Here is a 15,939-nt window from a genome sequence, read left to right as displayed (position 1 = left end):
CGACGTTCGAAGCGGCAACCGGGGCAGCAAAGTGTATTGGCATAGTGTACCATAGAATCTGTTCGCGCGAGAGCGGCAGTAGGCAAAAAAAAAAAAAAAAGACAGCGATGGTGATGAGCCAGCCATGGTGATAAGCGCAGCGATGTGATAGGCACAACTGTGGCGACCTTGATGACGTGCCAAACTACTCCCTGGTTGGGTCGCCAGCCCAACGTCTCAGTACGATGATTTAAGGCTCCACGAATAGGTGTGAACTTTTTTTTTTTAACCCCCTTGATTTGGTTGAGATGTACACATGTGTAAGCAAACGTACACATATGAAGAGAATGGCTTAGCACTATTTTTAATTCCCCCCAATGTGATCTTCCTTTTTCTAATTAGTTTTTTTTTTCTTTTTTTTTTTAAAATCTTATGAAACTTTTCTCTTTTCCTTAAAACTTTTTTTGTATTCATCACTCTGCAACGTGAGGTTCGTCAAATTGAGGCAACAGCCTCGTTGCAATTGGGTTCGTTTACTTACAGTTAAGAACCGAAGTCCACGCCAGTTGTGTACTGTCCATCCAGTCGGGTACTCCCCAAGCAATCGTGTTTTTCGCTGCTATAACCCTTTCAGGTGGGAGGATATCCCCCAGACGAGTGTGACTAATCACGTGAGAGGACGCGTCGCCCCCGTTTTACGGATGCTCCTCTACGGGTTTGAGATTTTTCTCCCCATGAAGGGTGTAACCACTTGGGGGATACCCATACATATGATTGACTGCTGGCCAATGTACCATAGGCCCCCGCTGAAGGGGAAAAGCATGTCCTTTACCTAGGCACAAGTGTTCTATTTAGCTTTGCCTTTTTATTCGTTTGTTTCATTTTTATGCGAACGCAATGGGAAGTTCTTTCTTTTTTTTTTTAACTCACCTTTCACGTTTTACCATTTTGGCAATTTTTTTTTTTTTTTTCCCCATCATGTTATCCATTTTTTTGTCCTCACCGCATCTTTTCGCATTCCCCATTTTTTGTTCCGCGCCCTCACAGTTTTGAAATTCAAATTAGGGTTTTCTCCCACGAGTCCTCACTCGCTGAAAGCGGTCCACAAGTCGCCATTTTTACAAAACTCATGGCTGCGCTTTGGCCACATGGCCGTATGTTAATTTTATTTTAATTTAATTTAGTTTAATTTAGTTCAATTTAGTTTAGCTTTGCTTAGCTTAGTTTAGTTTAATTTATTTTAATTTTTTTTTTTTTTTTTTTTCACAATCGCAACACTTCAGCGAATTTTTGCGCGTGCGAAAAAAGGAAAAAAAAAGCTTCAGATAATTTTTCCCAAACTTTTCTCATTTAACAGCATACATCTCTCGCCAACATTTGACCGTGTTAACACGTTTTTATAAAGTGATCCCCATTTTTTGGTGTATGAGAAGAGAGGGCCACGGAAGGGAGTTACATACGAAATAGCACATACCAATAGGAAATGCCAAAGAGGAAATACCAATAGGAAGTACCAACAGGAAGTACCAATAGGAAGTACCAATAGGAAACACGAACTTATGAACATACGCACATTATCGCTCGCCCCGCTTGATAACCTATAATGACATCGAGAAGACATAAGTTTTTTAATGAAACAGATTTAAAGATATACATCATAGGGGATGAGGTAAGGGGCGCCGGATGCGCACGCCGAACCCTTGCCCGCGTGCGGATGGGCGGATGGGCGGCTCTAGAGAAACGCCACAGTGGCGCCACAGTAGCGCCAGGCAGTACATGGAGTTACCCGTGCCCACCTGCTTCTGCGCGAACGTTCCCCCTTTCTCAGGACTCTGTAGTGGGCTTCTTACTAGCTGGCATAGGCTTTCGGGATGGCTTAGGGAAAAAAAATTTCTTCATCGTGAATTCGAGTAAGAACGGACAGGGGAGAATAGCAGCCACATCGCGTATTTACCTTCACCTGCCGCCACCGTGGGGAATTCCCATTTGTGTGTATATAAGTGCACCCCGGAAAGGAGCAACTTTCTGAGCAATGGCAAATATAAGAGTTACGCTAATGTGTTTCCCCCGCCTCTGTTTTAAAGAGACGTCCGAATCTTTTTTAACTACCTCGTTCGATGAAGTTAAGAAAGGTGGCAGCGCGGGGGGTACCTCCCGTGTTGCAGAGCAAATGTGTGTATGATTAGCCCTACACCGTGTGCACGGCACTTCTCACTTGGAACACACTTACCGCCTATCTCCACGTCGCTTCCCCCCCCTTAGAAACGAACAAAACCGAAATAGAGGAAGTATTCAAGGAGTACACCTCAAAAAACGACTGTGGAGTTATTCTGATGAACCAACAGGTGAGCGCAGAGGGGAAGAAAAATCCCGCTGCATCGAACTGCCATAAGGGGGAAAAGCAACGAAGAGGAGAAATGACGCACCCATGAGAGAGACCTCCCCGATGCGGCGTGTAAAATGTGTTGCTGTGCAAAGTGGACACCCCTATGAGGCGTTATGCCGATGGGTGACCGAGCAAATCCACACAAGTGTGCACATCTGTATAACCATACATACATACATACATACATACATACATACATACATACATACATACATACATACATACATACATACATACATACATACATACATACATACATACATACATACATACATACATACATACATACATACATACATACATACATACATACATACATACATACATACATACATACATACATACATACATACATACATACATACATACATACATACATACATACATACATACATACATACATACATACATACATACATACATACATACATACATACATACATACATACATACATACATACATACATACATACATACATACATACATACATACATACATACATACATACATACATACCTTTATGTCTACCATTTCCCTGCGTGCGTGCCTCCCCCCGCCAGATCGCGGACGAAATAAGATACCTGGTTGACACGCACGACAAGATCCTGCCAACCGTTTTGGAAATTCCGTCCAAAGACAAGCCGTTTGACCCCAACAAGGATTCGATCATACAGAGGGTGAAGCTTTTTTTCGGGGGGGACATTTCAAACTTGAAGTGAAAGTCCGAGGTGGAGGCTAAACAGAGCGGAGGCTAATCTGTAGGGAGGCTCTTCCGAAGGGAGGCCAACCCAACTTTCCCCACTCGTCATCCCCCTTTTGACAAGAATGGACGTAAAGGTGAAGGGGAGCATCCTTCTCGCTGTCCTCCTTTCCACCTACATCTACGTGATGATAAATCTGTTCGTCCAGCCGTTCATTATTTCGGATTATCTGATCACCGTTTTTTTTGTAGACCCATGGAAATTAGCTTTTTTTATTAATTATTCATTCGTCCTTTTTATATCCTTTATTCTTTGTTGCATCGGATTTATACTTCTCACTTGTTGAAAGCAAACCTGTAGAGTAGAGGCTTACCTTAACGTAGAAGGAGCCATTTGAAGCGGCCCATCCATCCGTGCGCCTGAGGGGGAGGACCCTCCAGCAGTGTACACATAGCTGTGCATATGTATGTGTCCCCTCCGCTATACGGAGAAGCGTCGAATATGCCCCCTTACGTGGCAGCTTCGTTTGTTAAAAAGGTTGTTGGCACATTTGAAGAAAAAAATTAGTGAGGGAATTCGACGACTCCGCATAAATGAAGCACAAACGGGGAGAAAAATTTGGCATATTGGTTCACCTACCCCAGTGGCATCGGAAAAAAAAAAAAATTTCGCAGCAAATGTTGAGGGGTGCCCATTAAATTTGCAGACCCTCACACAGAATGGCGTAGAAGCGGCTGAGGTAAGGGTGCAGCGAAAACTACTTGGTTAGCAACTCCTTCATCACGTCAGTGGGCGCCACGTCCTCAGAGGTAGACAGAGCAGGTAATACGAGCAGCTGCAAAGGGGACTCGTTAACTACGTATACCTCCCCATAATTACTTGTATTCCCTTGTGAATTCTGCAAAAGGGGTACTTATTTTCGTCGCTTCCCCTATACGTAGGGGAGCTTCTTTTTAACATTTTGTAAAAATTTAAAATTGTCTCTGTTGATGGAGGCAAGGCCTGCTTAGCCACCTTCCAGTGTATGTTCTCGTCGCAGGTAGGCACGCTGGGCGACCCACGATGTGCCAGAAGCTCCATGCTTTCGATGTTCAGCGTCATCATTAACGCCTATAGGTTTAGTTCCTCCGCTAGGTCCACGAAAGCGGTACCTGGAGAGAGAGTCATCGCAGGGGGTACCCCATTTCACCTTTCAGATGCGCCAATAAACAAACTGATAGACACACATATGTGCTGCCAGCCATGCTGACCGAACTGGTCAACGGAAAACCTACCCATTTTAACGCTGGAGAATGTAATAGAAATGACCTGGTACTGACTAGCAACTTTTCTATTTCCCCTCCGTTTGGAAATTTTTTTCCCCAGGTTTTGTTCAGACAAGCTGTTCATTAAAAAGGTGATCACTTAAGAATGGTGATAATCATTTCGCTTCTTCTCCCGGCTTGTTAGGTTACCCCCGAGAGGTGCTTTCCCTTTCATGGCAGGATCGCCGTCCCATCTGCCTACGCCATAATCGTATGAACCATTCGTTCTGAGAAAAATCTGCGTTTCGATTTTCTCTCCTGCTGAGTGCAGTCAAATGTATGCTCGCTCGGTGAATGGAAATGAATTCTATGAGCGTAAAACATGGCCGGTTCATCAGTGGTCAGCAGAACATGAAAAGAAATGCCCTCCGTATGATTCACCCCCTTTCCTTGAAACAGATTATTTCTTTTACTAACAGTTAGCCCCTTAACATAACATTCGTAGTGGTACAAATAAATCCCCCTTTAACTGCGGCTTGGCATAATTGCTCCACGAACAATCATCATCATCGTCGTAATCGGAAAGTGTGCCTAAGTAGACGTTAGTGGAATTTGTTCTTTTCCTTCACATTTGAGTTTTTTTTTTTTTTTTTTAAATTTCTGCCCAACTGTTGCTTGTGCTTTCCTCCCTTTTGAATGTCTCTCTTTCCATGTTGTCCAATTTGCTAAACAGTTGGTACTGTTCCTTTGGCAGTGTTTTTGCTGCCCTTCGTGCGTTTTCGCTAGTGCTTCCATTTCCCCAGCTACTGTTTTGGAGCTTCTCCCCTCTCCTCCACCTACCGCTCATTCGTCTAAACATCAACGAGGATACCACATCATGTGGAGTGCCACTCGCAGCCTCAGCCAGGCGTCTCGGCTTACCAGAAACGAACGCCCTGTCATCACCACATAGGTACAACACGCATATGATGAATAGAACGCGTCTCATTTTTGCTTCTCTCAAAGTTAGCGGTACTTGGGCTATTCGCTGCGTTGGGGCTCTCGGGGGTGGGAGTGCCCACAAATGGGCAGGTAGGGATAACCAGGCGAGACTCACCTGGGTGTAGACATGTTACGAACTTACTGACAAACGAATTCATGCGCCACGATGCTACAACCCCGCGATGACATGCAAAGGGGTAATCAAACAATTCGAGGCAGAAAAAAAAAAAAAAAAAAAAAAGAAACCTTTCAAATGTGCCCATTCATCTGTGCCCATTCATCTGTGCCCGTTCATCTGTGCCCGTTCATCTGTGCCCGTTCATCTGTGCCCGTTCATCTGTGCCCGTTCATATGTGCCCTTTCATTTCCCAAATTGCAATCGAAATGTGCCAAAAAGGATAAACGCTTCTAAATGCGTAGAGGGATGCAAAATAGTCGCCTTTTCCCGTGTCCACAGTGCAAGGCGGAGATGGAACACCTCATCTTGACATGCAACTGTGGGGGGCACGATGCTCACCCCATCCTTTCCTTACTTTCGCTTAATCATTACGACAATAATTTAACAAAAGGGAGGGAGCTACATGAGGAAAGAAAGAACTTTCCGTTTGAAGTTTTCTTTTTTGCACAATTGGTAAAACGAAGAATACGAGAAAAAAAAAAAAGAAAAAGAAAAGGCAAAATTACGAATTGGCCTTATTGGCCTTGTTGGCCTTATTGGCCTTTTGGCCTTTTCACGGGGGGAGACATATACATGCATGTCAAACGGGCACACTCACGTGCATACGACAGAAAAAGAAAGACGCGATGTAAAGACACGACGTGCGTACACAGAGCCGCACAAACGGATGAACTTAACCGGGTTCCCACTTCTACCCCTTTCTTAAACGTTATTAAACAAATTGGAATTCATAAAATCGTGGTTAATGCAATTTAGGTGGTCGTCGAAATCGTGTAGGTTGAGATACCTGCGAAGAGGGGGCGGGAAAAAAGGCAACATGAGCAGATCGTTTATCCGTGCGTAGCTTCGTGCTAATCATATGACGTGGCTACACCCAAGGGGGGAAAAAAACACCGCTCAGCAGGAACGTGTGCCATTTTTCTCCAATCGAATTTTTACTCATTGTTCGAAAGGCTCATTTTCAGGAAGTCCTTATTATTTCGGGTCACTTCCACGTCGCAGTTTTTCCATTCCTCCGTGGCATCGTCTTGCATGAATACCTAAAATGGTTGTAAAAAAAAAGGCACCCAATTGTGAGCTTCGTGTGCGTGTAAACTATACAATAATGGCTAGCCATCCCATAATTTTTTTTTTTTTTTTTTTTTTTTTTTTTTTTTTTTTTTCTGGAGTTAAAACCCCCCCGTGTGGCATCCTTACGTTTAAGCAATTGGCATCATCACTCTCCAGCTTGGACAACTGAACTAGGCATATCATGGCATCGCTATAATTCTTCACCAATTTGTTGGCTACTAGCTCACAAACTTTTACGTTCTTTATGTCGTCATTTTTTGAGTCCTCCACGCTTATGTGGTAGTACCCGATGATCCGTTCTTCCTTCCCTTTGTAGTGATTCTCCACCTGGGGGGGAGGTGTATGTGTGTGGGGGGAAGTCGCGAAGATGTGGAATGGGATTAGAGAGATGGTCGTGCTGGCCATAATATCGTGGTGATCGCGTGCATGCTTGTTCTCCTGATTGTGGTCTCTTTGCACAGATGAGGGCCGCCAACAAAGGGAACACATCATCCGCCAACCACTCCAGTAATTCCGGCACAGGGACGAAGCGACCAACTGTGCACGCAGCTATCTTAAGTCCTAGTGCGTGCACGAAACTTTGAACGTTTCAAAAGGTAGACCTCGCTCTCTCTCTCTCTCTCGCTCTCTCTCTCTCTCTCTGTACCCCTCGCCAAACATATCTTAACAGCACTTACCAAGGTGAAGGCCAAATTCAGGAAGGGGCTCAGTATATGCGTATGGAACAAGGGAATACTATCAGTGATGACACATCTCTGTTTCTTCTTTTCGACGTCAGAATATTTTCCAATCAAAATCCCGCATACGTCATCATACGAGTTTTTCAAACCATGCATAAACATTTTCGCGTAGGCAGCGTTTTCTATGCTAATTTCGGTCTCTTTCATTTTTATATATTTTATTTTATTATTTTTTTTTTTTTCCTTTGCGATGATGTAAGTTGTGCGGTTGCTTGCTGCTCTGTGAGGCGAATGCAGATGCGCATGCGTTGTACGCTCTTGTGACGTACGCCCTTGTGATGTACGCCCTTGTGATGTACGCCCTTGTGATGTACGCCCTTGTGATGTACGCCCTTGTGATGTACGCCCTTGTGATGTATACCCTTGTGAATAAATTTAGCTTCTGTTCAATTGTGCCTCTACGGGGAACTGTCCAGCTAAGGCAATCAGCGTATCAGAGGGACAAACGCGTGTACCCCCGCATACTTCCCGGCAGAGCAGTAGATCCTCACCTTCCGATGCGTCACTTTTGCCTCGCCCAAGTGGTGTTCACTTTGCTGGAGAAAGCCAAAACGTCGCGTCATCAACATGCGTAAAAATGTAGCTATTTGGTAATGCCAAAAAAAATAATAAAAAAATAAACAAATCTGCTTCCCCTCAGTTGTATATTTAGACGGAAAGGAGCAAAATGGAGAGGGTCGCTCCTGGCGATATACCCTTAGCTCGGCTGCTTCTTCTTCTGCTTCCGCTTCGGCTGCGCTTCGAGACCCTTTGCTTGATTTATCCCCTGACGCATTTTAACGAAACTTCGTACTTTACGTTCCTGCGCGAAATTAATTCTCCCCACGTTTGGCCCGTTAGAAGGGGACTTCTCGCCGGTGAATAACTCCGTGAAGCGTGGCGCAACGCGTGAACCTCCTAAAGTGGAAGAACGCGAAAATGAAGAGGAAGGGAACAATCGTAAAAGTGCCCTTGCAGGGGTCAGGTAAAAGGGGAAAAAAACTGCCAGCAAAGAGGGGATCCAAAAAAAGGAAAAAAAAAAAAAAAAAAAAAAAAAAACATATATGTATGTTCACATACATACCACATTCATGTATGCTTACAGCGCGTTGCACAACGTGCACGTTAGAAGGATAAGCCGCCTAGCACTCGCCATATAGACATTTGCTGCCCCTTAGGGACGATTTCACCATTTTGGCAATTTAAAAAAAAAAGAAAAACCGGGAAATGTACTTATAACTTTTGTGCACAAATGAGGATGCATAAGGGAAGGCGCAAAAATGTGAGACCCCAACCCGTCGAGGGAGGACCAACGCAAGATCTTTCATACCATTTTATAACTCCTTGGAGCAATGAAAAGCGAGAAAAATAGTTTTAGAAGAGAACATACACAGTGAGGTGTTTACTCTATTCTAATAATAGTAGTAGCAATGGGGGGGAGAAGAACGTGAGCTACAGTTTAGGGCTAAGCGAATGATCCGTATGTGAAAAGGGTTTTTTTTTTTTTTTTTTTTTTTTCTCCTTTAAAATTGCATACCTTGTAAATTGCCGACCAAGCGTTACCCCTTATGAGAAGAACAGCCTGAGCAAACCTCCACTTTGTGCGTATACACCTACGGGTTAATCCAGTAGGGGGGGGGGGGGACTACAAACACAAAGGGGCGTACAAGCATGCAGAAATGCTTATATGCATACATTGTAGGGTGGCACTGATCACGCCAAGGTTAGTGCTCTTTCCTCCACAAGAACGCCCCCGCGACGCTACAAAGTGTAGTTGAACTGACGAATGTGTATCAAACGCGCACCCCCCGTTTCGTTGCCAAATACGTAGGGGGGGGAGCGCGCGTTCGCCCGCTCACATCCGAAGAGTGAATGGAACTACCGCCCCCGTGTGCAGTTCCTTCGAAAGCGCAGGAATACACAAAATGGTATAACTAGGACCCCTCGCTAGGTCTACCCTGCAGTGAGCGTCCCCCGCGTGAAAAAAAACGGGGAGACGTGAGGGGCGTAACGCGGCGCGGAGGCACACCCGAGTAAGCCTTCAATCGGGGGAGCAAACGTGTGGCTCTCCTCGCCGACGAAGCGGCTACTACCTGTGCGTGTTTACACTTGGTCCTGCCGCTGCTATCGCCCCCTCCGCCGCTCCCCCCACACACACACGATGTATGCGGACCGAATCCGAGTGGCCTGCTACGGGGACAAGAAGATCCCCAGCAAGCTCAAGTACTTTTTCAAGGAAGACCTATACGAACTGTCGGACGTGAAGCTGGACGAGCGAATCAACCTGCTGCGAATTCACTTGAAGTACGTTTTCTATGACAACCCCCTCTCTGAGTACCTAAAAAATGAAGGCAACCTGCTGTCGGAAAAGTCCCTAATATATATTTATTTCCTATGCCTTAACAATTTGGAGGAGTACAGAAATGAAAAGGAGTACATCCTAAACCGGTACAAAGACTCAGGAAATGACGAAAATGATGAGTGTATAATTATTTATGCGTACAATTTGGAGGACAATATTAACGAAATTAAAAATATAAAAAAAATTAAATCAGATTTCAGTCACAACAGTTATAAAAGCATCAAAATATTGTCCCTGCCGATTCTCAAAAATGAAGATTACTACGATTCGAATAACAAAATGAAAGAATTGTATGAACACTTTAAAATAAGATACATGGATCATTTGAAAATTTGTATTGAAAAAAAATACCACATGATAAGGAGTGGGTACACAAAAAGCATGACGAACTTTCTAAACTTCGTGGATCATAGTAAAAAATCACTCGGGGGAGAAAAAAAAAAAAAAAAAAATTCACAAAAAAGTAAATTTTATTTGACCGACTTTACCTACCGAGAAGGGAGCGGACAGGAAGAAAATCAAATTCTTCAATTTGTAAATTTTTATAAAAAACACAACGTCTTCCTATTTTGCAACGAATTTGTAGATATAAATTTCTTTTTAAAAAAAAATGACCTGTACTCCTACATCAATGAAATACAGTTTGTAGAAGATTATGATGAAGAGTTGTACGTGGAATTGTATGACCATTTTTTACTCCTCTTCATATGGTGTGAAAATTTGTGTCTACTTTTTTGCAAGTTAAATCTTTTTAAAAAAAGTTACGTCCTCTACAGCACCATGGCAAAATTGTTCATCAAGCATTTAAATGTGTATATAAAAAAAAAGAAATGCATCATCCATTCGTCCATCCTGTTTGAAAAAAATTATCTCACCTTAGCGAGATACATAAGGGAAAGGAACATATGCTCCATACACTTATTGGAATATATTTTTTTTAAAAAATTTTCGCTTCTTCTTTTTTTAAATAAATTTTCCTACATCTCCAGCAAGGCTTTAAAGTTTGCCCAGTTTTTTTACACCAATAAGATTTTCATCTTCATGCATAATTTCAGCCGATTTAAAAACAGCGTCCTTAGGAATTCCACTCAGGTTAGTTACTTGAAGAATATCCAGAGGAAAGTCACAAAGTATCGCCGCCGGGACCTCTTGGGGCGCGCCGCGGCCAGGGCCACACCCCCATCTATGCTCCCTCGGGGGGATAGCCAAAGGGGTGCTCAACCAGACTTAGTGGAGGAAGACAATCCCAAGAGTGACCACAACAGCTCGTTGGGCCACGCACAACAGGATGCTACCCCCAGGGGGCACTCCCCCATCGTTCATAAAAATCTGGGCAAGCACAAAAAGAGCCTCATAAGCGAGTTCAGGGAGGTATTCAGGAAGGGCGTAGGCAACGTGGACAGCGCGGTTCGAGCAGGGGGGGGTGGCGAAGCCGTGTGTGAGCACATGGGCGAAGGGGTGCTCGGGCTGGACGAAGATCACCCAAAGGGGGACTGCCTAAAAGAGGACTGCCTAGAAGAGGATCACCTAAAGGGGGACTGCCTAGAGGAGGATCACCTAAAGGAGGACTGCCTAAAGGAGGACTGCCTCCTGGACGACGTCAAGCTCGTGAGCGAGACCCCCACGAGCGAGAGCCCCGCCAAGACGGCCTCCAACGACCTGTCCACGCGCCCCGGCCACAGCAGCCGCGGAGACCACCTGGGGGAGTTCCCAGACGAGCGAGACAAAATCACGTTCCTCCTCAAGTGCTGCTTCATGAATAAGGAAAGTTACTTCGCCGTTTACTTTTACAACTTGGCAAACCTCATAAAGTTCCTCTTCGAGCGAAGGAGCTCCTTTTACCAGGAGGACCAAAAAAAAAGCAAAAGTGATAAAAGTGTGAAGAAAAACAACACCAATATTAGCAAGTACCTATCGCTGCAAAAGAATATTATGAAATTGGGATATAAGAAAAATTTTTCCAAAAAAAAAAAATCGAAAAAAAGTCTGAAAATTAAAACGAAAAGGAGCAATTCGTTAAATGACTCCTCCACATCGCAGTTATCTTCCACATTATCGGAGCCTTCGGATGGAAAAAACAACAACAGCTACAGTTTTTCCCAGCAGAACGATTTCTGCATAAACGTTTCCAACATTTTCAAACTCTCCTTTGTCATTTTAAAAAATATAATAAATAGCTACAAAACAGACAAATTATTCGACCAGAGAAATGCCAAAAAGGTGTACTTGCTTAACTTCTTTCTTCATTACTTGGAAGAAAAACAGTTTGAAAAAAATATCCTAAAGGAAGAAGCGCAGCAAGTGAAAAATGGGAAGAAAAATGTCTACCACACGTTTCCAATATATCAAATAAAATTTTTTTCAAAAAATAATGAAAAAGAAAAAAATAACTTACTTATAAGCATTATGAATAAAATCACCAATTTGTGTCATCGAAAATACGGCAACATTACCATGATTAATAAATTCTTTTTGGCAATTATTTTATTTGAAAACTCCAAATGTAGCAAGTCCTTAAGAATTTTAAAAAAAATCATCCAAAAGTGTAGCCACGATTTTGTTATCTTTTTCTGTATGCAACTTATTTCCCTACACAAGGTGAATAACCAATTTTATCATTTTTGCTCCTCCTTTTTTTTATCCAACAAGTATACCCCCATTTGTTCCTTCAAAGATGTCAATATCAATTTTGCAAAGGTTGGCCATTTTCAGGATTACCTTTTTTTTCGCCACACGAAAAATTCCCTCCTACAAATTGAGCACGACAAATGTTATGGCACCGATTTTTTTTCCTCCCTCGGCAAGGACATCGTTGTGTCTTATCGCAACGTAATGCACCACGTCATGAGATCCGTTGCTACAAAGGGAGAAGTGCACCTGTCAGATGTGCGCACACAACCGATGCCCCACGGAAAGGACACCATCCAGAGAGGGGGACTACCCAAGGAGGGCGAGCAAATTGGTGGCCACTCCCGAAAGGACACCTGCAGGGGAAGCACTCCCCCCATGGGTGTAAACAAAAACAAAGTAATAAAAAACGAAAGGAAGGTGTTTTACCAGAACAACTACTACTTCGAGCCGAACGAGGGCTTTCTGAAAAGCCTACGGAGGTTTAACTTCTCCGTTTCGAAAAACGATGGGCAGGGCGAGATGCACGTGCCCCACTCGGGCGTGAAGGTCTTCGTGCAGTCCAACTATAACCTCTACCTCTTCGCGTCCAGCATGCTCTTTGGGAACTTCGGCGAAGTGGAAGCAGCGGGTGAAGTGAAAGCAGCGGGTGAAGTGAAAGCAGCGGGTGAAGCGGAAGAAGCAGACGAAGCGGAAGAAGCAGACGAAGCGGAAGAAGCAGACGAAGCGGAAGAAGCAGACGAAGCAGGTGAAGCCGCCGAACGGGGGAACCCCGCCCCGCTGCCCCACATCGGAACCCTGCTGCGGCTGAAAATGCAAAAGTACGCCCAGAAGCAGGGGAAAGGCGCGGGGAAGGCCCGCCCGCCCAGAGTAAAACAGCTGTGCGTGCAGTACGACGAAAAGATCGACCTCTTTGTCTTCTCTGCCCTTTCGCAAAACCTCCTCATCGATAACGTAATGATTGAACTGTACGACGAAAGGGAAGATAAAAAGATGCACCTAAATTTCGCGAAGAACAAACAGGTCATCAAAACGGGATTAAATCTAATTAAGTTAAACATATCCAGCATACTCGAATGGAGTGAAATCAAATGGAACAATTTTTGCTACAAAATGAATTACGTGTTCCTCCAAGTGAATCACTTCTGCTTCTATCAGCAGTTGGGGATACTTCCCAATGGGAACCTACTCACTCCCTTTTTAAACGTATACGCGGAATTTATAAACTCCAATTATATTTTATCTGACGGTAGGAAGCACGCCAGCTTCTTTCTGAATCAGCTAGTTTCTCCCCTTTACCTAAAAATAAAAACCCTACAGTCGGTTTTAAACTGCCAGTTAGTTGCATCCTATTTGAATAACACCTCTTTGGTTTACAACAGCACCAACTATGTGAAGCTGGTCGTCTCCAATTACCACAGGCATGTCCACTCGAGGGAAGAGAGCGAGTTTATCTCCACGCAGGGGGGAGAAGCCAAGGGGGGTCCTCAGGTGGACATCCCCACCGCAAGCAACTCCAACCAAATTAAAAACGTCCACCTCATTGTGCAAAACAAAAGTGAAGATTCGAATCACCAGCACGTGGGCGAAGAGTGCACCCTACCCGATTCTGTTTTCTTCATCATCGAAGCGAACGACCATGTGAGTATTTCCGAGCCGAAGGTTTTAAAGCAAACGGACACGTGTTTTACAAAACAAGGGGATACAAGTGAATGCCCTGTTGAGAAAGGAGGGGATCATCTCTGCAGGCGTGCCTACTACCACAGGGGGGAAATGGAGAAGGACTCCTACGCAGTTATATCATTTGTCCCAGTACGGGTAAACAACCCTAACGTGGTTACCAGTGAACAGTCTCATCTGAAATTTGACAGAGAGAAAAATCCACACAGTTGCGAATCACCTGATGGGTCTCCCTCCAACCCGGATGAGGTAAAAATCAAATGCGTAATAAACATCGATTTGGGGAAAAAAAAAAGGAGACAAAGGAAAACAGATTTGTATAAATTAGCGAATGTAAATTACGTTGGAGAAACCAAATTTGATCATTTTATTAATCCAAAAAAAGACTCGTCATGTCATCCGCCGTTTAATAACCAAATAGTGATTGACAAAACTTTCCAGCTTGCCAACATTTTTAATGAAAAAATTAAAACGTATAGATCGAAAAACGCCATGCTGTATGAATTAATTTTGAAGCTACATAAAGATAACTCCTCTGTTTTTTTAAAAAAGTTCCACGTTTCTATTAGGAGGAGGTGTGATTCAGATATAAAGGGGGCAAAGATATTTCTTCTCAACGGAGATAATGGGGGGCTCGCCCGCAGTCACTCCCTCGCCATGGGGGATAACGGCTCCAATGAAATGGCCCAGCTGCAGGCCTACACCCTGGGGGGGAGGCACGCGAGGAAGGCGGTGAAAGATGACGTGGTGGAGGTGAAGGAGTCAGTGGAGGGTGACGTGCAGGAGGAGATTAATATAGGGAGGAAGGACGCCATTAACGCAGGGACCGACGACGCGATTGCCGATGGGGGGAAGGACGCCATTAACGCAGGGACCGACGACGCGATTGCCGATGGGGGGAAGGACGCCATTAGCGCAGGGACCAACGACGCAATTGCCGATGGGGGGAAGGATGCCCCGCCCCCCGGCGCGGACTCCCCGAACGAGTCGGACGCGAGCAACGTCAACCTGTGGAGCGCAAACCACGTGCAGGAGTCTGGCGCGAGCAGCTTGAGTCTGCTGAGTGCGCACGATCTGAACGAGGAGGGGAGTGGGAAGAGAAACCCAAGCAACGAGGTGAGCTACTTTCACGACGAAATTGACATCAACAAGTACATCCACGGGGGGACGAGTGTGTTCCTCCTTTTCGAGGTGGCCTACGTCGATGCGAACGAAAGTGCCCTTGCTGATGGTGGGAGGCGGAATGCCTCAAATCTGTTGAGCCACGAAGGCGTGACGGGCACCCTGTGCGTCACGTACGAATATCGGAGCCTCTCGGGCATAAAGCCATTCGAGAGGAGCCCAAAGGAATACATTTACACCCTGGATGTGCCCATCCCCCCATTTCTGCTGCCAATTAATGTGCACTATGAAATTCCAAAGTGTGGAACAGTACACACGTCGCTCAACGTCAAAATTGTCTTGTCCAACGATATGCGGGAGGATATTTATATGAAATATTTCGTGTACCAGGAGGAGAGAAAAAAGAATGGTGACTGCGAAAGTGATGATGAACACAATTGGCTAATAAATGGGTTTAAAAAGAAGGTCCTCTTTTTGCCACAGAATTCTTCACATGTCATTAACTTGATTATCCTTCCTTTAAAAATCGGCTTAATTAACTTCCCCCCAATTTTATATTACGTGAAATTAAATGACAGGTGGGTTGACGTGACTGAAGTTTTGAAGAAGAGCGAGAGCTTTCAGCTTATCATTTCGCCCTCCCTGCACTTTAGCCCCAAGGTGTGGCAGTTGGCGTAGGGCGGTCTAGCGAGGGGGATACACGGCAGTTACGGAAGTTCGGCAAATGGTGTGGCATTTTTTTTCAAACACCTGTTGTGAATGGATTTGCTTTGTTTCCCTTCCCCCACGTGCATCCCTCTTTGGCTAGCCACACTTCTTTATAGAGGACCCCTCCAGTCGATGGAAAGCAGCCCGCCCCCCTTCACATTTCGCGCGGAAAATATTGT

General features: G+C 44.6%; 3 protein-coding genes across 3 annotated transcripts; 2 read left to right on the top strand and 1 right to left on the bottom strand.

The window, feature by feature from the left end:
• The first annotated feature begins 1,243 nt into the window (after positions 1-1,243).
• On the top strand, positions 1,244-3,718 carry PVX_092600 (vacuolar ATP synthase subunit F, putative). Its single transcript, XM_001615462.1, has 4 exons — positions 1,244-1,648; positions 1,808-1,889; positions 2,242-2,324; positions 2,927-3,718. Exons 1-4 carry the CDS (start codon positions 1,583-1,585, stop codon positions 3,083-3,085), a joined length of 390 nt encoding a protein of 129 aa, XP_001615512.1. The 5' UTR covers positions 1,244-1,582; the 3' UTR covers positions 3,086-3,718.
• A 2,454-nt stretch (positions 3,719-6,172) lies between these two features.
• Positions 6,173-7,428, bottom strand: PVX_092595 (hypothetical protein, conserved; the record flags this gene model as incomplete). Its single annotated transcript, XM_001615461.1, has 4 exons — positions 6,173-6,257; positions 6,410-6,510; positions 6,668-6,868; positions 7,219-7,428. The coding sequence occupies 4 exons, from the start codon at positions 7,426-7,428 to the stop codon at positions 6,173-6,175; spliced, it is 597 nt and encodes a 198-aa protein (XP_001615511.1).
• A 1,993-nt stretch (positions 7,429-9,421) lies between these two features.
• Positions 9,422-15,730, top strand: PVX_092590 (hypothetical protein, conserved; the record flags this gene model as incomplete). Its single annotated transcript, XM_001615460.1, has 1 exon — positions 9,422-15,730. The coding sequence occupies one exon, from the start codon at positions 9,422-9,424 to the stop codon at positions 15,728-15,730; it is 6,309 nt and encodes a 2,102-aa protein (XP_001615510.1).
• Between the last annotated feature and the right edge of the window lie 209 nt (positions 15,731-15,939).

This window comes from Plasmodium vivax, chromosome 9, assembly GCF_000002415.2.
Source record: "Plasmodium vivax chromosome 9, whole genome shotgun sequence".
Lineage (NCBI taxonomy): Eukaryota > Apicomplexa > Aconoidasida > Haemosporida > Plasmodiidae > Plasmodium > Plasmodium vivax.
Note: the sequence above shows the minus strand (reverse complement) of the source record. Positions and strands in the feature narration are given on the sequence as shown.